We start from the raw sequence: 20817 nt of genomic DNA, 5'->3' as shown, positions 1-20817 counted from the left end.
CATGATTTGGGGGAAAATATTTTTAATGTAGGTTAGATTTTTTCTTTTGGAAGCATAGGTTTACTCCCCCCCACCCTCACCCTCCTCCCCCACGGATTAGGATTTTTATGATTTTGGGAATTAGGTTTTTTTCTCTCAATATTTCTGAGGATCAGTCTAGCCCCCCCCTTCCCCCCCTCCCCCCCCCCCTTTGTCAGTCATTTGTTGCATTTTATATCACTTTAATTTTACTGGGTGGAAGTAATGCAAAATTTACAACTTGACATCTTTGTAAATTTTGTATTTACTGCCATCCGGTAAATAAACAATTTATAGAATAAAAAAAAGTCGGATAAAAATAAAATATTTAACGAGTTTGAATGGATAATTCCATAAAAAATGGATACAGGGGAGGGGGCGGGGGTGGGTAATGTAAAGTTCAAGCTGATAATTTATGTAATTAAATGATCCCCAAAACAGAGCTATGCTAACAATATGTAAACATTCCCAAATTTTTCATTATAAAAATACAGGTAATTCTCAAGTGAAAGACAGGCTATAAATGTTATTACAACACAGTTCACACCTCTTGTTCTTAACCATATAAAACGACATGGCTTAATAAAATTAGTAAATAAAAATCCTAATCAAGCAAGAACGCTCTCTTGGCCGTGCATGAATAAAGACAAGCACTGTTTCAATAGTTTTTTTTAAAAACATATTTCAATTCTTGTATAGGTAATAATTAATTTCAGAGGAATGATAATACGAGAAAAATATCTAAATACAGTGAGATGTTTCGCTCCGAGGCAGGTGCGAAACATCTCAGGGCGAAACAAAACAGGTGCGAACCATCCCGGATTCCAATAATCGATGACGTATATATTGCTTCCCAAAAAACGCCACCTGGCGTTTATTTGTGCGTCCGCTTGTTTCATGTTGATGTATGTTCGTTTTACATTTATGTCTGTTGGTTTTACTTTTTGTGTTTGATTTGTATTTAAATACCTTTGGTTGATTTTTATGTACATTTATTTTGCAAAGAAGACTGTTTGTTTTGCATTTATGGTCATTGATAATATTATTTTAGATTGCTGAATTTAGTTTGTCGTTGATTTTGTAAAAATGTATTTTTTGCCCTTTCCGCTGCCCATACATATGTAATTGTTAAATTCACATATAGATTTTCTATTTTCGCTCGTATCATAAACCAGGTGGACATTGAGAAGCAATTTTATTGCAGATGATATAGACATTTTCCCCTCTACCAGTAGTGAATAAAATACCTCGGGTGAATAGATATTTCTGATTGTCGAAATATTTTGGAAAAAGTGGTGGAAGCAAAACCCCGGGACAGAGTATAATAAAAAGAAATGCTGAAGGAAAATCGCAGAAGAAAGAAAGTAGGACAAAAACAACGACAATTCACTTATCTTCAGCCCTGGGGCTTATCATAAATTGTTCTCCTTACATTTTGAACACGCCTTTGATATAAAATACACCTTTTTAAATTTGTATTTTGATAAGTTAAGTAAGAGATCGTGATGACACTCCCCATAACCACCAATATAAGAATAACACATCACAATATTTACCCCCCCCCCCTTCCCCCCGAAACGAAAGTTACAAAAATATAGATTGGGTCTGGTAACATTTTGCTCTTTTTATGTTTTGATGTACACCTTAAAAGATCGTCTGAAATGTTTTTAAAACCATAAACACTAGAAGTGATAATAGGTATATATACAACTTACGGCAGGAAGTTATTCAATATAAATGAAATTTTTCAAATCTATTTTTATAACACATAAATTCTATGACTCTATTTATAGTTTAAAAATTTTCAAACGAAATTTTTTCAGTGAAAATTTCCTATTCCTCCTGCATGTACGCATTGTGTGCCTGCATTTCGAAGTAAGTATATCCTTTTTTTTCATCAGTAGAAAAATTGAATAGAATGAACTAAATTAAGCAAGAGTAGTGTCTCTTTGATCGCCTGTTTATTAATTAAGGGAAAATGTATGCAAAATGTTATGTATTCGCGGATAATTATGATGAATTAGTACTTACTTTTTTTTTTAAATAATTATTTCATTTTTAATAAGTCGTATAAATTTGTTTTATTCTACATTGTAATTTCTTGCACATGGAAGAAAAAGCTGGCATTGATTTTCAAACGCCTTTATTAAGATAGTACAACAAGTATAACTCCGGTTGCATAAAAAAAATTATGCCCATAATAATTAGATTATCTTTTAAATTAAACAATATCAATTGTAATTGTGTAACAGATTTATACTGACTCGAGCTTCAATTTAGAGTTATGAATAGACTTTTCTCGTTTACATCTTGCAAATTGATGACGCCAGGTTTTATACATATAAATATAAATAGATAAATAAATAAAATGTTAAACAATTCTTTTAAAATTGGGAAAAAACGGGAAAAAACCGAAAATAATAAATTTGATGTAAAAAAAAAAAAAAAAGAAAAGAAAAAAAACGAAATAAATTTTGTAGGCCCTAGGAAATAAATGAACAAATGAAAGGGGAAAGAAAAGCGGACCAATGGTTATGTTTTAGGAATGAATTCGATATTAAAAATCCTTCCTTAAGCGGTGGCTGCAAATGCCAGTACATAATAAACACAACAGCAGATGTTAAGATTGTTTCAATATTTTGGATAAATCAAAATATAACGCAAAAAATATTAGAAATGCATGTTGCGTACAAATAGCCATACATTTAATGTCCCGTGTAAAAGTAAAAATATTAGGGGTCAGACCTCAAAAACTTCAGATGTGACATGAAATAAGCTAATTTTAGACAAAAAATTGGAGTTAATTTGTTCTTGACTTCTATGCAATATAAGCTAAATATGCCAAAACATATTGATAGAAATATCAAAATATTTTTCAAGTATGTTTTTCAGAACAACGTGAATATATATATATATATATATATATCGTAATATTGATAAATAAGTAAGGGACCCAATAATTGTATACGCTTTCAGATTTGTAATATCATTTATCAATGAGCAGAATAGATCGAAACAAGAGTATTTTACGATCTGTTGAATTTACGTATTAGCTTTATACGATTGTCGATAACCTTAAATCAAATCCGCATTGATATAGTTTTGGCATACAATCCATTTTAATGTATTTTTTTTCAATAAAAAAAGAAAATAATTCAAGGACTCCACACCCCATTGATACTGACTTTTTAACCTTCACTTGTTCGTTTCTTTAGATATTTCATAACAAGAAGAACCTCAAGGAAACCTTTTGAAAACACCAACAATAGTAGAAAAAAGACGTAGAATAGTTTGTAGTCCAACAACGAAGAACTACAACCAAAATTATATTCAAGTGTAAGAAGAAACAATATTTTGGATACCATAATGTTCAGTATGTATCTAAGATTAAGTCCTTCCGACAGAGCAATAGCTCTTGGGACTATAGGGATCCTGTTAATGTTTTTACTGGCCTGTAAATCCACCGACAACAACTTCTGGAAATCAACGTTATCATCAAACAACACCAATGCATTCGGAGATGAACTAAGTTACACTTTGATATTTGTTACCCTAGGCATCATTGATGTTTGGGTAGGGGAGATAATCAAGAGAGTGTTCGTCTTTTGCGGAGAATTACGCTTTATTAACAGTCGTTACGGCGGTAGAATATCATTCGTAGTTCAGCAAAGTTTCTGCACAAAATCTAATATTCCTTTTTTGACCCTGCCAATTCTGGTAGCCATGTTAACTTATATGAATCTCCATGGAGACGGGATGTTATTAGTATGGAGGATTTTACAAACCAAGTGGAATTGTATTATAATCGTCACTATTTCCATGATAGCACATCTACTTCGTTTAACTGTGAGTATATGTTAGATTTTTGCTAATAAAAAGTCACTCAAATTAAGGGTGTTCTTTAGCTATCAATTTTTGTTAAATTAACAGGCTCATGTGGTTAATGTTGAGTTGTGTTTGAATGACAAGCAATCATTCCTGTTAATGTATTTTATATTGTGCGTTGAATTGCTTTACAGGATCCCACAAGATCAGAAATGAGTAGGGTTATGGAGGAGCAAAAACTCAACGTGGGCCATGGATTTGCCTGGTCCTTCTATTTTGGATATCTAAGACTAATAATTCCAGGTAATACAGTGTCGATATGTAATTTAAAATCACTGAGTGATAATTATTAATTATTTGTGATAATTTATGCAGTTAAAACTGCTTTTCTCAAATAAAAACATCGCACAGATTTGAAAATAACTACGTTTTCTGTTTCTGTCCGGCAATATATGTGCACTTATGGTTATACATTTGTGACACCATAGGTTTGCAATCACGAATGGAGTCCTGGAAAAAGGACATAGATACCACAAGAAAATCCGTTGTAGTTCCAAAACTGTATATCCTGGTTCCTAAATCTTGCTATTGTCCACCATCAATAACAGCAGCCGACCCTCGGCTAAAAGTGGCGGGAGTGACGCCATCTTTTGTTGCGAACAGAGCGGGAAATCAGCGCAGGGAGTACAAAAACACCGTGTACTGTTTTGAAGTGGACAAGACGGTATGATTACTCAAATACTAGTTATCCCCCCCCCCCCAATCAATCGAAATCTAATTACATCAGGGCTGCTTAAAAAAAAACATAAAAAGTTGAGTCAAATAGACAGCGATCTTCCATTTTTTGAAAGATCTAATTGGATTAAATTGTCAAAATGATAGACATGAAAATATTGGATTATTTATCATTCTTACGACAAAAAAATCTTTGCTTTAGTTGAATAATATGATATTTTTAAAAAAAGATTTTTTGCATTTAATATATATGTTAAAATATTTATTTGGGGGCAACATGTGGCTATAACATGTAAAAAACCAATATTGTATTATATTTCATCCATGCATGATAGAAACGTGTGTAAATGTTTTACTTTCTATATTAATTCACTTTAAATCATGCAACAAGTCTGACTGTTTCTTCCATACATACAGGACTACTATTGTTTGTTGGAGTATGCCACGCCCATTCTGTCCCTGTATGAGATGAGTAACAGCGAGGAGGCGGGGCTGTCGTCGTTTGACAGACTGCAGCAGATGAGGACGTTCGTCGACACCCTGCAGGAGATCATCAACTCTAACCCCGAAACCAAGGACAACTGCAGCCTCCTCGTCTATGACGGTAAATGGAATTTACTTTTGTTTTTGTTTTTTTGGTATATAATCATCATCTGTAAAACTTAACAGCTGATAGTTGTTGATTTAACCGTAGGTAAAGGTTAATGTAATAAATTTGACTAATTGATTGTCAGGCAACGACATTTCAAATCTTTTTTAAAAGTTTTAATGGCACACAATATATACGGTTTTTCTTCTTGCTTTTCAAATGAACGAAAAGTATTATAATATTATCGAATTCTACTTTGAAATAACGACTTATAGAATAATAGTTTTTCTGAATTAATTTTGTGTTGTAGATAAAAAGTTTGGCGATGGTGAACAGTCCATTTCGACGTTAATCAAAGACAGAATAGAAAAAGATCTGAGTGAAAAAGCGGTGACCAAAACCTTCTGAGACTCAGTGTGTTCTTTTTTCATATTTGTTGCATTAAAACGCTGAGAATATACTAACAAAATTCTCACGATGTTTTTATTTGTTGAAAATCTGATGCATTCAAATGTTCTTAAATCAGTTTAAAAATATACATGTCAGATGTGATAAAAATCATAAGAAAGGGTGTTTTGAAGGTTTATTTTTACATGTACATATATATGTATAAAGAGTGTATCTTTTTATTAATATTTGACATTTTTGAAGCAACATTCAATAAAAAAAGGATTTTAAATAGTATGACTTGTAAATTATATAATTTATGTATCATAATGATATAAGCAATTTTCACTAGTGAAAAAATTGTTTATTAATTAAAGCATGATCTATATTTTCGTTAAAAAGACAGAGGAGGACATAGTGTAGGATAATGTATATTTCTCAATTTTCATTTACATTTCTTAGGGAAAGGTGATTTTCAAAAATAATTTTACGTATATTTTGTTGGGTTTTTTTTCTAAGTATTACATACTACATGTATAAACAATTTTTTCGCGAAATACCTGAGATGAACTGGTTCGCGGTGATAGATTTTCGTGATGATAAATTTTCGCGTTATCAACATAAGTGTTGATATAAAAACAGTTGGCAAGGACTGGCTCGTGGCGAGAAATATTCACTTTGCCGAGGCTATCGCGAACTACACTATAATTTCTCGCACCCGAGTAACAGTTGGTTTACAAATGTACAGTATGCATCGACATTTTTAAACTTTTGTTGTAATGTTGTATATGCTGATCATGAATGTATGGTGGCATATTTCTGCCCTCCACATAATTTTTGGTCAACATAGCATATCACGTAAAGTCAAGTTAACTATCTCATCAAGTCGAGATAAATTTCTAGATTTTTAATCGAAACCGACTTTTTTGGGATATCTATCTCGATAATTTAATTTGTATCTTGACTAAAATTCCTAGCATTTGCAAATACTGCCGTTCACAAAACAAGATAAGTTAAGAATAGATACTTGATAATAGAATTTTGGAACTCATTACCAAGGACTTTTTTGATATGCATCGAGGATTATTGATGAAAATTATAAGGTTGTCTTCAAAATATATAAATATGCTGATTTTTATTTTCCCTATTAATACACTCTGTACGTCATTTTCTCATATTCATAAAGTTGAACTCTTTAAATTCTTTAAACAACATGAAATTAAAAGTGGTGTGATAAGAATTAAAATAAACATGTGTTTACCGTTGGTTATATTTGTATTTTGGTGATTTCTACTTTATCTTTATATATTTATTTTGTTTTCTGTACTTATTAAACGTATTAAAACGTATTCTTGATATTGTTTTTTTTAATGTATCATTTTAATCTCTAATCGTATGAGTTAATTTAAATAACATGTAATTCAATATCAGCCTTGCGTTATCTGTCTTTTATTTAAGGTGTCTGAAGCTCTATAAGTCAGTATATTTATATATTCATCTTAATTATAGATTCAGATATGAATATGCAACTTAAGATAATTAACCAGACACCAATTGACGGGTAATTCGGTACAAATGCCTTTCTATAAACGTAAGGGAATATTTAGTAATGAGTCCCGAAATACAATTATACAATTTATTGATATACATCCATTATCTCGTTCTGCATTTGCAAATCCAACAAATTTTATTCAAGATACAAGATAAATTATTTCATCTTGTCGAAAAAGTTATCACAACAAAATATAATACCTTATGTAGACTAGACCAAAAAAGAAGTTAGAGTTTGTTGAGAAACAAGAAAGTTATCTTGACTTGACAAGATAGTTATCTCGACTTGACGTGATATGCTATGTTGACTAAATATATGTGGATGGCAGAAATATGCCACCATATGAATGGAAGTATATTTTTCAACACAATTTACAATTAGTTGTAAAGAGTACCTAACTATAGTAATATATCTTGAATAGAAACTAAGCACTGATCGAATATATTAAAAAATAATAATTCTCCATTGTAAACCTTTTGATCAATATTAAATCATCTAGTAAAGCTTTAATCCATTGTAAACCTTTATAGTCCAATAGTAAACCTTTAGACACAATGTAAAACTTTAGACAAATAGTAAAACGTTTGTATTAAAAAAAAAATATTTATCTTTTGTAAACCCTCGATCAATATTAAACCTTTAGATTAATAGGAAACCTTTTGATCAAATGTAAACCTTTAGATCGATATAGTAAACCTTTACATCAATAGTAAACTTTTTTATATAATTCAGAAAACAATATATATTTTACAAATCAAGGAAAAGTTCTGATATGCAAATAAGTAAACTATTTTTCTGCTAGGTAGAAAATACTTGAAAATCTTATTGCAATTATACAAGTTTAATTTTTTTTAATCACCCTCACCTGCTTACTGGTTATAATATTATAGTCATTATCGATATATCTATATCAACAGATATGTATTGATGTTAAGAATTTAAGAATCATAGTAAATGTACATTAAGAATGAGTGAGAGAGTGAAAGTTCGTGGTCTGTCTTTTTGTGTTTGTCTTTATGTATAAAACTAATGTATTTTTAATAGAAATAAAGCATTGGAGAAAAAAAGTAGACCTTTCGATCAACTGTAAACCTTTAGATCAATAGTAAAGCTTAACCCCATAGTAAACCTTTACAAGATCATTAGTAAACCTTTCGACACATAGTAAACCTTTCGATCAACCGTAAACCTTTGGATCAATAGTAAACCTTTAGATCCATTCTAAATATTTAAATTCATGAAAAACTTTCAGATCCATAGTAAACATATGATCTTTTGTTTTATGAAGTATGCTGAGAAAAAAATTATCAAAATAGCGTTTCATTCCACTGAGTAAAGTACCTGAACAGTTCACAAACTACACATCGCATGTGTGTATATTATGCCAAATTACTCTACTAAACAATTGAAAAGAAATGGTGAATTCATCAAAGTGGCGGTTGACGGAACCAACGTGGAAATTTGCAAAAATATTCCGGATATCATCTCCTGGAAATGTGCAAATAATTAATTACAGAAGACATTAAGAGATTATAAAAATGATTTCTGAAATACATTAAACGTAATCATATTCATAAAAGTCACTTGATAATGAACGATCTTAGATATATGTCAATTTCCATAAATACAGAGGAACCTGGCATAGTTAGCTCTAGAATTCGGAACACAATTCTAAAAAGGGTGATGTGAATACAGTCTCAAGTTTATTGACAAAAAATAATTGTTGGAGTTTCTGTTTCATTATTCATGTATACACCTGTAGTCACTGAAATTATATGTAGATGTATCTTCATAGTTTATAACATCCCCCTTTTTCATCACGTTAATACGACTTTTCACTCGCTCATGTCACTGTGAAATTACATTAAACAGGAAGTTGACGTATCTTGCACGTGGAAATTCAAAAACAAGAAACAAAGAAGACATTCAGGAAATTGAGGGAGAGGGATTTATTTTCTCAAGTCCCCACTCAGGAAGTAAGCGACGTAAACATGGTTTTATATCATCAAAGACATTGAAAAAAATCACAAAATCCACCAAAATTTAATGATAATGGGCTATGTATTTTTTTTTTTTTTTGCTGCAATTGCTTCCCTCTTAGCCCATAAAAAACACTAATAAAGCAATTCACTGCTTTTTTTCATCTATATTTGAATAATTTAATCAATTTTATTTAAATGAGTTAAAGTGCATAAATCTTTTCGGTCAACAAGAACGTTACACAAATGGAACAGCCATGTGAAGGTTATGGTAACTAAATGAACTTGAAAGCTGGGGTTGGTCGCTGTAAGTTGTTAGGTTTGTGCTCTCAAAGTAACTTTAGTTTTGATCGATCCATACTTACATCACAATTTCACCACCGTTACCAGTGCTGTTTTATTTTACTGAAGTCAGATTTTTATTTCTACACCTCATCCAAAGTAGATGTTTGTTTATAAAAAATAATTAACAATCAATAAACTGAGATAACTGAAACGTATGCCTTTAATGAACCTGAATATATTTGTCAACAAAAAGGAGCACTGCTTTTAGTATTTTCAGTACTTTGATTTTTGATTGGAAATAAGTTTCACAATGAGTAATATGAGCAGCATAAAGTGAAAAATGTTAATGTTGAATACCATATAGGATGGTATATATGATGGTGTACGCACAACCCAGAGATTTTCAAGTTCAACTTTCAATAGACTGCCAATTAAATGATGCAAATAAATATTCTATAGAGCAAATAAGCTAAAATTTTGAAGTTTTTAAAAATAGTGATTGGTTTTTATTCAATAATGAACAATCTTTTTTGTATAAGTGTTTATTTGTTTAAATATATACTCATAATAACATACATAAAAATGTACAGCATTACAAACATATAGAATACCATCTCTATACATCCATCAGACTATAATATCAAGGATGCCGCTGGTTTACTTGATGCTTGTGTTTACCATAAACCACAAGGTTTGGTATCTTTCTGATTGATTGGACAATACCACTTGTTTCTGTGACAGCATTTGGCTTTCTCTTCACTGGAACACCGTCCAAGGCGAGGCTTATCCTTTTCCCAGGGCCTTAGCAGAGTTTATGTGTACGGGCTATGCCTAGTAAAGTCTCTATCTTGGATGTCAGTCATTTTTTATCACAGCCTCATCCCATGGTCCATGAATATTACTAATTTAAAAAAAAAATAATGAATGCATATACAGTTACTGTAGTGAAATGATTTTATAATGTTGATATTTTTACCTTCCATTAAAAAATCCACTTTGATGTCTCATCGACAGTGGCATTTACTTAAAACATTTTTGCTATGTAATCCTTTCGGCCCTTTGGGCCTCGAACAGTTCTTTCTCTCACAGAATGGACAGTTTTCGGATTTTCTCCTTTACTTAGAAAAATTCCTCAAAATTGATAATAACATATACATGTACATGTACACATCAATCTAAATCCAAATCAAGGAAAACTTCTAAACTCTAGTACAACTTGAGAGCATATGTATTACATTTCCATTTTAAAAGTTGATCTTACTTTTTAAGAGGTTGTAGACTGATCAACCATGCTGGGCAGATAAATGTAATGAAGACGTTACAAGAACGTTACACAAATGGAACAGCCATGTGAAGGTTATGGTAACTAAATGAACTTGAAAGCTGGGGTTGGTCGCTGTAAGTTGTTAGGTTTGTGCTCTCAAAGTAACTTTAGTTTTGATCGATCCATACTTACATCACAATTTCACCACCGTTACCAGTGCTGTTTTATTTTACTGAAGTCAGATTTTTATTTCTACACCTCATCCAAAGTAGATGTTTGTTTATAAAAAATAATTAACAATCAATAAACTGAGATAACTGAAACGTATGCCTTTAATGAACCTGAATATATTTGTCAACAAAAAGGAGCACTGCTTTTAGTATTTTCAGTACTTTGATTTTTGATTGGAAATAAGTTTCACAATGAGTAATATGAGCAGCATAAAGTGAAAAATGTTAATGTTGAATACCATATAGGATGGTATATATGATGGTGTACGCACAACCCAGAGATTTTCAAGTTCAACTTTCAATAGACTGCCAATTAAATGATGCAAATAAATATTCTATAGAGCAAATAAGCTAAAATTTTGAAGTTTTTAAAAATAGTGATTGGTTTTTATTCAATAATGAACAATCTTTTTTGTATAAGTGTTTATTTGTTTAAATATATACTCATAATAACATACATAAAAATGTACAGCATTACAAACATATAGAATACCATCTCTATACATCCATCAGACTATAATATCAAGGATGCCGCTGGTTTACTTGATGCTTGTGTTTACCATAAACCACAAGGTTTGGTATCTTTCTGATTGATTGGACAATACCACTTGTTTCTGTGACAGCATTTGGCTTTCTCTTCACTGGAACACCGTCCAAGGCGAGGCTTATCCTTTTCCCAGGGCCTTAGCAGAGTTTATGTGTACGGGCTATGCCTAGTAAAGTCTCTATCTTGGATGTCAGTCATTTTTTATCACAGCCTCATCCCATGGTCCATGAATATTACTAATTTAAAAAAAAAATAATGAATGCATATACAGTTACTGTAGTGAAATGATTTTATAATGTTGATATTTTTACCTTCCATTAAAAAATCCACTTTGATGTCTCATCGACAGTGGCATTTACTTAAAACATTTTTGCTATGTAATCCTTTCGGCCCTTTGGGCCTCGAACAGTTCTTTCTCTCACAGAATGGACAGTTTTCGGATTTTCTCCTTTACTTAGAAAAATTCCTCAAAATTGATAATAACATATACATGTACATGTACACATCAATCTAAATCCAAATCAAGGAAAACTTCTAAACTCTAGTACAACTTGAGAGCATATGTATTACATTTCCATTTTAAAAGTTGATCTTACTTTTTAAGAGGTTGTAGACTGATCAACCATGCTGGGCAGATAAATGTAATGAAGACGTGGCCAAGAATAAATACCACAGCAGGAACCATTGAAACAGTAAACAAAGCCAGCAGTGCCAAGGATCCCAACACCACAGTCAGTGTTACATTTACAGCAGGGAATGCCTCCTAAATAGAAAAAATTAACTGCATTCAATTCAGAATCAATGTTGCAGGGTATATTGCAACTGCCATGTTTAAAAATTTAAGACTTATGGTTAAAATTTATTCATCAATAATTGAGAAATAGATATATAATAACTTTTTTCCAAAATCGGGTCTGCAAAATTAAAATAAAAAACGTTCATAGTGGTAAATTTTATACCAATAATTGTACCTTTACAGTTTCTAAAAAATTACTCTATGAAAATATTCTTTTGAATTTAAGTGTGTTGCAAGATTTGCAGCAAACAAAAACATATCAACTTCATGCACATTGTCTATATACAGTTCAATAAATTACCTTGATTTTGTGTCTTAACCTGGGCCAAAGACCAAAGATTTGTAGTGAGAATAAAACTGTAGCAAAGGCATGCCAGGAAGTGTGAAGACGGGAGGCCAGACACACAGAGGCGAATATTGCAGCATTCAGTGAGAAGGCTTCGGATACCCTAAATGGCAAAACATTGATTGCATTTAACAGGGCAGAGCGGTTATGGAAAACATTTTTACTGATTCAACTTTAAAAAGTTAAAGGGACTTGGACAATTTGAGATCAAAAATTTTATTTTTTATATATAAAATGGTTTACTGGTGCATTTTAAATGATTGACCAAAATATTGAATGTTAAAGTCAAGTTAAAAGCAAGATACAGAGGTAAGAATTGATTGTTATGTAAACAAAGCTCGAGTCTTATAGTTGTTTACAAAAAATGTAATGTAGATAATTACCATTTCTTAGACAAAATTACATGTAAAAAACAATTTAAACTTATTCAATATCTTCATAAATACTATTACATGTATCAACAAATTTTAAAGAAAAATACATTTGATTGAAACTTACACCAATACAATACATATGACAAAAATGACAATATTCGAGCTTTGTTTACAAAACAAAGAATTATGAACTCTGTATCTTGCTTATAACTTGATATTTGATTTTCAAATTTTGATATTGCATAGAAAACTTCTATTTTTATCAGTATAAACACTGAAAATGGAAAAAAAAAAATTGAAAATTTTCAGTAAAATCGTGTCCAAGTCCCTTTAATTCTTCAATCCTTTTTAATTAAATTATAACTGAGACAATATTGAGAAAATATTGAAGGAGTTTTCAACAAAGCATGGCCTAAAACAATATTTATTCAAAATATAATTTTCTATTATTGAATAAAGCTATGATAGTAATATATATGTATGTACAACTTATACATGTACTAACAATGCTGCCTGTACTCCATAATTATGAAATGCTAAGTTGGCAAGAAGCATCACAGTTGTCATTGCATAGATTGTGTCAGTAGATATTGTCTCTGTTAGGGATGCCAGCACTGGAGACAAACAGTAGCTAAATCCTGTGAACATCACAAATGTTTTCAGGTCCTCTAAAACTGTAAAATATTGATGTGTAAAATATATTATAGCATCGTTTAGCAAAGAAAAATATTTGGATCACTCCTAAATGTGAGATATACAGATACATGTACCAGTATATGAGAAAATTATAGTTTTACTCAAGTTACTGTTTTAGTGTAAAGTAACCCAGAAGACAAATTTACCATAGAGTATTTCTTGTGATTTTCATGTAAAGGTTTGTTTTCTAAACCAAAGATAACTCTCTGCTTTAGTTTGTATTCAGTACCTACATGTACTACATGTCATGTAGTAATGAATGCATTTTTACCTGTTCTCTGATTCTTATCATCTGAAGAATCTACTGTAGTAAACTTATCTACTAGTTTACTGACAATATATCCAACCACAGAGACAGCAATTGTGATTAGAACTAGGGTATCTGGTAAGAGTCTTTTGTCATCCATGTAGATAAACGATACAATAAACAAACACATACTGAAAGAAAATTGTAATAAAGCAGTTAATTTTTAACTGACATTTTCTCTCTAATTCTTCAACGTTGGTCTTATTTAAAGCATTTTAGATTTTTAGGAGTCAAACTTTATTATATCATAGCTACTTACCTACTTATCTGTTGTGTTATTTCACCAGATGCTTTTACAACTGACCAATATTCATAGTTTCTTATATACACTGAAATAAAATTTTTGAAGTAAAAACAGATACATCATACAGTCACAGTGTTCTTAACGCAATGTTGATAACATCTAAAAATAAATAGTTACAAAGAGATATCAAAGGTAAAATTCGAGTTCATTGTGGAAAAAGTTGGAACATGCTTACAATTCTTTTTCATTTCTTCAAGAAAAGACTCATCGACGTAGTTGTCGGGAACATTTTGATGCTCATACAAAATTTTCCGCCATTTGATTTCCCTGCGCGCTGCCATTTTTACATCATGTGACCTGTCACGTGATTTACTGTATCGAGGAAATGACGACACAGTTGTTGACAACAAGATGGTGTCCTCCATGAATAATACAGAAGTGGAGGCTTATAGTAAATAACCTTGCATTCCTTCTCCTATTTAAAATTTATCCATATCGTAGATCATAAAAGAACACAAATATGCCTCCCAAAAAGAAGAAGAGTGGGAAGAAGGGGAAGAAAAGTGCCAAGAAGTCTGGCCGAGGATCCCCTTCCAAAAGTATCGAAACCATGAATGAACTGTCAAAAGAATATTTTATCATTCAAATTCGAGACTTAGAGAACAGATTGCAAAGGTAAATATATATACTGAGTACATACATTTCTTATTCTGACATTTATGAACTTGTTTTTATTTAGCATTCAATATACATGTACATGCATATATAGATACATATATATATATAGCTATACATGTAAATATTTTGCCTGAAATAATACACAACGCATGTGTCACCCGTTTAACAAGTGTGTGACTGTCAGTCAAATATTGTGGGGTCTCTGCAGCTCAGTGGTTAGCTCTACTCAGCAATGGCATGGTACACTAGAGCTAGGCCCCGCATTGGTTCAAATTTCATTTGAAACTTGACTTTTCACCGCCAGTTACATTTAGAACCATCCATGAAAAACCATGGGCATTCCCCAGGAACATGCTTCATGCTTGTCCTATACTCTTAGATTTCTGGAGCAAATTTCTCTAAAGAAGGAGAATATTAAAATGGGTACGTTAACAGGTGTATGACCAACCTACTGACTGTCAGTCAATAAATTGGGTCTCAGTGGTTGGTATACTGGCATGGTACACCAGGAACCCAAAGTTTGAGTCCCATTTAAGATAGAATTTTTTTGAACTGTTATATTTCCATTGTAGCAAATAATGCACAAAAATTTGAGGACTGAAAATTTAGTGTAGAAAAAGTTTTATGAGTACTTTATATAGATCTACAATGTATATATTTTGATTTCTAGGTATCAGAAAAGATGTGATGAATTGGAAGTGAACAGAGGAAATTACAATGAAAAATTTGAACAACTTGAAAAACAGAAAAATGATATTGTGGATTACCTGAAAAAAGAAATCAATAAGAAAAGTAAGTTCATATCATGTGTTTGCAAGTGCAAGAAATTGCCAAAAAGTAATCAATACCAATAATTACAACTGCAATAAAATTCAGATTAGAGTTTAATGTTGGTCTATGCACTTTTACCTGTGAAATCCGGCTTAACAAAAACTAGAGAAAAGAGTATTGATTTTTTTATCACCAAGGACTTGATTGGTTCATCTTCTAATTAAAGGTTAACAAATGCATGACACATGTATTTTAATTAACTTTTGGTAACGCAACAGAATGTAGGTTTGTACTGCATGAATGTATTTTGTTTGGTAGATGATGATATTGAGGATTTGAATGAACAGCTGATTGGTTTACAACAGACACGAGAGCTAGAAAAAGAGCAGGCCCATGCCACCATTCAGCAGATTAAAACTGAACTCCAGGAGACCAAGGACCAGCTAACATCTGATAACATGATTCTAGGTAAATGCGATTATCCAGTTAAATCTTATCATAATAAATTTAATTAAAGTTTTTATTTTATTAATTCTTGAAAAATTTTGTCTTTTGCTAAATTGACTTGACAATTCATGACTTAACATTCAATTCTAAGTAAAATTAAATTGATCTACATGTATTTGTAATAAATGTATAAAAACCAAATGAAAAAAGATAGGGTTTTATTGGTCTGAAAATCTTTCTTCTCAGTTGAAAAAAGAATTACCGATGTAAAATACTTTTTTTACTATTCATTTTTAGGTGGTAAATTGGCCTCTCTGGAAGAGTTCAAAGTGCACAGAGAAGAACTGATGGCAAAGTTTGCTAACATGGAAAAGGAACTAGAACAGAAAGATGAGGACCACAAATCTGCCATTTATGATCTGGAAAAGAAAGCAGTATTAGATAAATCAAGGTTGGTAGCCTTGTTTAGAAAACATTGGTCTAAAACTTCCTTCCAATTCTTCTTGTTTTTTTAATGTACTACCAAAGCAATGATTTCAAATGCATATAAATTTTTGTTTTGCTCACCTGAAAGTGTAAGTTAGTCATTGTCCAACATTGATACATTTTGATACTCAGATTTTGTCTGATAATTTAAAAAATATTAGTTAATAGGTTATTTATTATTGAAATATTCATTGAGAAAAATTCACTTTCTTGCAGATTGAAATCAGAAATGGTTCAACGAGTCAATCAGGTGGCTGCAGAATTTAGGAGAGTATCCAATAAACAGATGGCAGAGACCACGAAAAACACCATCAGGGAAAATGTGTCCATTACAGCCCAGCTAGCAAAGATGTCCGACAAAACTATGGAGCTGATTCAAGAGAATGATGAACTGAAAAAGAAAGAAAGGCAACAAAAACAGCACATAGAGATGTTAGAGGACAATGAAAAAACACTAGCCAAGAAAAACCATAGTCATCAAAAGGTATTAATACTAATCTAATATTTAATCCCAAAATGAACTTTTGGTATTTTCTCACTCAATGAGCCTTGCAAAGTTGATTCAACCAACTGAAGCTCTAACTCTTGTTCTGTTGATTTTACAAACATGATGCTAAGAATTAAGCATTTATTTAACAACGATGATTATAAATATGATTTTTTTATCTGTTCTTAAACCACGATTGTGAAAAAAAAATTCTCATTCATATACATGTACATCATAGGAAATTTCCACTATAGCATGTACATGTAGTATCTCTTGTAAATCTCACCTTAAATTGCAAATTTTGTTCTGATAGAGAAAGTTACAAAACAATCATGAAAATCGTCTTATTAGTTACAATGTAGTAAATGATATATTTGTTCACAGTTAATCAAGATGCTGACAGACAAATGTCGAAACCAGGAGGCACTCATTGCTGAGTTTGATTCTAGGGAACAGGAGTATCAGGAGTTAGATGCTGAGATTGATTTTCTGAAACAACAAGTAGAGTCACAGAGGTAAATATCCTCTAATCCTTATTTCTATCATTTACTGCAAACAGAGAAATTTTCATCTCTGTACAATATGTTATTTTTAAGTGACAAAGAGGTAAATTTAAAATGGGACTATAGTTGAAAACTTAAATTTACTTGTTTTTTTAACAACAACTGTGTAAGGGTAAATTTGAAATACAGAAAAATCTTATACATAGGTACAAGTGAGTGTTATTGAATGGAACTAATATAGGACAAAATACTACCAAAAATGTACACAGAATGTTAAAATACCAATAATGCTACAATTTGTTAGTTCACATTTGTCATTTAGCATTTTAAAATTAATTTTTGTTTTCAATACAGAGAAGAAATCCAGAGTTTAGCGAAAGAAAATGAGCAGTTACAGGAAGATCTAAAGGAAGCCAAAACTAAATTTAGAGCAGAGAAAAGAAACAAAGAGAAGGTGGACAGGATTCTGTATGATGCTGCAGAGGCCATTAAAATGATGCTCCAGGTAACTGTTTGTTTTTTAATGTAAATTTAATAAAGTACTATATGTTGATATCAATGATATCTATTGAGTAATAACTATAATACATATTTTTCAATAGTTTTAAGACAAATGAATACGTGTTTCACTTTTGATGAAATTCATGCACATTATGTACAGGAGGTAGGTTTTTAAACCAACACAGAAATATACCAGAAATTAAAAAAATGTCATATTCATGCATATTTATTTCAAGAAGTCAGATGATACAGAATCAGAGAGTGGGTACAATGACATTGAGAAGAAGGACAACATGTTGGAGAATCTGCTCATCTTGTTGAACAGTGCTGCTGCCATTGGTATAGGGCCCCAGCCCGAGGAATTCGGGAAGTATGAAATGAGGCAGAAGAGTGCCAGTGAAATGCCAGGCTCAAAGCAAGGCCTCAAAAGAGGGTAAATACATGGCTTCTATTTACTAACATTTGTACATTTATCAGTATTAAAAGTATTTATTTTTTTTTATTATTATTTGTACCTGTATTAATGCATTATTGGATGCAAAAATTCAATAATTCTACCCTTTTCAAAATTTATATTGCAATTACATTTTTTGCCTTTATTGATGCAATAAACTTGTAGCCCATGCAAATATGCTCTCAATCTGTGATATTTATTCTATTTTCTTAAAGAGTTATCCCCCTTGTAGCAGACTTTTTATAGAGTTTTTCCCCTTGTTGTAGAATGCTCCCAATGTCTCCTGTGGCCAGGAGTGGTGGCACCCTTCCCCATTATCAGCTCGGAGATTTGGGTTTGATTCCTCGACCCAAGAACCATATTCCCACCAGTGTAGATAAGATGAGGGTCCTGTCCGCCACCACAAGACTGGGTGGTCTCCGTAAAGTGTTGACCAAGTCTGTAGCCGTTCAAACCGTCAGTGCTCCTAAGGTATGTATATACGTATCATTTTATAATCTAGCTATTAGAGCCTTGCAACCTTTTAACTATTTTTGTTATGTAAGGTCATGATGCTAATTTGTGTATGATATTCCAAATTAATTGAACTTTTAGGCGTTATTTTATGCTGATCAACTTCTGAGTAAAGCTCCCACTGGTACCCAGGAAGCTGTGATCTCCATGACAACAGAAAGGATCCGGTCCCCAGGGATGCCCCTTGGCCCTATACATACAGCTAAAGCCACCAGTAAAGTCTATTAATCAAACCGCTATCACAGCATGTTAATCACATGTGACAAGAACTCACATCAATGTTGTCAGGAGGCACCAACAGATCAAGTGTCAAATGCATGCTGTTAAAAAATATGTTTTAGAATGAAGTTCACAAATTGTTATTTTAACATGCTATATTTTTGTGATATTTTTCTTTTTGTTTCAAACTCATTTGTGAGTTGTTTGAAGACGCTTCATGATGAGCTTTGTATTTTCTTCGGATGTATAATATATTTATACTTGCAACAGGTGAGTAAGGAAAAGTGTTAATCTTGTTTTCATTACGATACAAACTAAATACAATATTTCTTACAGAGAAATCCAGTCAATTATTGTATTATGTATAATACAAATGATATACTTATCATGAAGTCACTATTTTTGTTGTTACAATCATTGTAAATATGTATAAAATTATCTTTCACTCAATAAAGCATTTAATAAATGTGATCATGCTTTTGTTTTCAACCCACTAGTGAAGGCATGGACACTCACGAAATTTTGATACTGTTGAATGTTGTGGTTGTCACTATATTATGTTGAAAACGATTTTGCGCAACTACCTTACATGAAGTACTATTACATTACACAAAGGGAAAGAAAAAAGTGTTAGTTAGCCAGAGTGTAAATTTACCTACATATGTTTTAATAAACATACAAGAAATAAATTCAATTTTATTGGGTTCAAATACATTGACAAGATATCACTTCATATAGATTCCTTTACCTTTTAAAGCAAAATTTCAACGACTTTTCGCTTTATTGATATAATCCAGCATTGCAACCAGTAAACAAGTCTGAGCAAGATTTGGTCATTGTGAGAGAAAACATTGTCTGGATAAAGAAATTTCAGAGATGTCATGACCTTGACCTTTGACATAAAAAACATATTTCAATGTCATTGTACACACAATGCCAAGGGGGAGAAACGATAATAAAAAACTAGATTTCAAACAGATCTGACTTCAATCCTTGACCTTGAAAACTTGACTTGAGGTCCTTACACACCCTAATTAAGCTCACATGTTCTTTATGTGAAGTACATGTATGAACATAATAGGGCAAAGGAATATGAATATACAACCAGGACAAGGATTCTTCAAAGAGATCCGATTTGGTCACTGCACACATTTAGTCTGTCCCAAGATATTTTTCCCACATATTTCTTAAATTTACCAATACTTATAAATACCTCTTGGTTCAGACATTGTTCATTCAATAGTATTCATGAACAAATCCCAAGATTTCCCCTTTGAAACGCCCCTCTAGCTTGTCAGATTTCAATACACGGCTAAAAATAACAAGAGGCCCAGGGGCCACATCGCTCACCTGAGCAACAGTTGCCTTAATTCTGATCAAATTAGCATTACAGTATCAAAATATCTTGACAACTAAGTACAGTAGATCTTGCTAAACAAAAATTGAAAATCTGCCAATTTTTATCCACCTCTTTTTTTTGGTAAAATACCAAGCCCTTTTTGTTGTTGTACCTGTAAGAAGATTTTTCTCTATTCCTATGTACCCCCCCCCCCCCTCCCATTTTGTGGCCCCACTTTTCTCTAG

General features: G+C 31.8%; 3 protein-coding genes across 4 annotated transcripts; 2 read left to right on the top strand and 1 right to left on the bottom strand.

The window, feature by feature from the left end:
• The first annotated feature begins 1773 nt into the window (after positions 1–1773).
• LOC136272777 (stimulator of interferon genes protein-like) lies at positions 1774–5735 on the top strand. Its single transcript, XM_066075406.1, has 6 exons — positions 1774–1893; positions 3234–3864; positions 4038–4146; positions 4332–4567; positions 4996–5182; positions 5478–5735. Exons 2-6 carry the CDS (start codon positions 3385–3387, stop codon positions 5573–5575), a joined length of 1110 nt encoding a protein of 369 aa, XP_065931478.1. The 5' UTR covers positions 1774–1893; positions 3234–3384; the 3' UTR covers positions 5576–5735.
• Positions 5736–11459: 5724 nt separating this feature from the next.
• Positions 11460–14599, bottom strand: LOC105344519 (phosphatidylinositol N-acetylglucosaminyltransferase subunit C). The gene is made up of 7 exons (XM_011452300.4): positions 14410–14599; positions 14190–14259; positions 13895–14061; positions 13433–13601; positions 12509–12656; positions 12008–12174; positions 11460–11647 (listed from the first exon to the last, which is right to left on the bottom strand). The coding sequence occupies exons 1-7, from the start codon at positions 14597–14599 to the stop codon at positions 11602–11604; spliced, it is 957 nt and encodes a 318-aa protein (XP_011450602.4). The 3' UTR covers positions 11460–11601.
• Positions 14562–19704, top strand: LOC105330727 (cilia- and flagella-associated protein 157). Of its 2 annotated transcripts, none has more exons than XM_066075405.1 (10): positions 14562–14849; positions 15523–15644; positions 15942–16091; positions 16368–16521; positions 16773–17040; positions 17428–17558; positions 17901–18051; positions 18287–18480; positions 18768–18972; positions 19096–19704. In XM_066075405.1, exons 1-10 carry the CDS (start codon positions 14695–14697, stop codon positions 19240–19242), a joined length of 1677 nt encoding a protein of 558 aa, XP_065931477.1. In that variant the 5' UTR covers positions 14562–14694; the 3' UTR covers positions 19243–19704. The 2 variants fall into 2 exon arrangements, with proteins under 2 accessions (XP_065931477.1, XP_034302654.1); XM_034446763.2 differs by having other exon boundaries at positions 14563–14849; positions 18284–18480.
• The last annotated feature ends 1113 nt before the right edge of the window (positions 19705–20817 follow it).

This window comes from Magallana gigas, chromosome 2 (assembly GCF_963853765.1).
Source record: "Magallana gigas chromosome 2, xbMagGiga1.1, whole genome shotgun sequence".
NCBI lineage: Eukaryota > Metazoa > Mollusca > Bivalvia > Ostreida > Ostreidae > Magallana > Magallana gigas.
This window is presented reverse-complemented; position numbering and strand designations above follow the sequence as displayed.

What these genes read in the sequence shown, in the direction of transcription:
- LOC136272777 (XM_066075406.1), top strand. Translation starts at nt 3,385, where the DNA reads ATGTTCAGTATGTATCTAAGATTAAGTCCTTCCGACAGAGCAATAGCT. An exon ending in CACATCTACTTCGTTTAACT is followed by an intron (nt 3,865 to 4,037) that starts GTGAGTATATGT and finishes ATTGCTTTACAG; the next exon opens with GATCCCACAAGATCAGAAAT. An exon ending in CAGCCTCCTCGTCTATGACG is followed by an intron (nt 5,183 to 5,477) that starts GTAAATGGAATT and finishes TTTGTGTTGTAG; the next exon opens with ATAAAAAGTTTGGCGATGGT.
- LOC105344519 (XM_011452300.4), bottom strand. Translation starts at nt 14,599, where the DNA reads ATGGAGGACACCATCTTGTTGTCAACAACTGTGTCGTCATTTCCTCGA. An exon ending in TATGGAGTACAGGCAGCATT is followed by an intron (nt 12,657 to 13,432) that starts GTTAGTACATGT and finishes TTTGCCATTTAG; the next exon opens with GGTATCCGAAGCCTTCTCAC. An exon ending in AGTCTACAACCTCTTAAAAA is followed by an intron (nt 11,648 to 12,007) that starts GTAAGATCAACT and finishes TTTTTAAATTAG; the next exon opens with TAATATTCATGGACCATGGG.
- LOC105330727 (XM_034446763.2), top strand. Translation starts at nt 14,695, where the DNA reads ATGCCTCCCAAAAAGAAGAAGAGTGGGAAGAAGGGGAAGAAAAGTGCC. An exon ending in AAAAGAAATCAATAAGAAAA is followed by an intron (nt 15,645 to 15,941) that starts GTAAGTTCATAT and finishes TTTGTTTGGTAG; the next exon opens with ATGATGATATTGAGGATTTG. An exon ending in AAACCGTCAGTGCTCCTAAG is followed by an intron (nt 18,973 to 19,095) that starts GTATGTATATAC and finishes TTGAACTTTTAG; the next exon opens with GCGTTATTTTATGCTGATCA.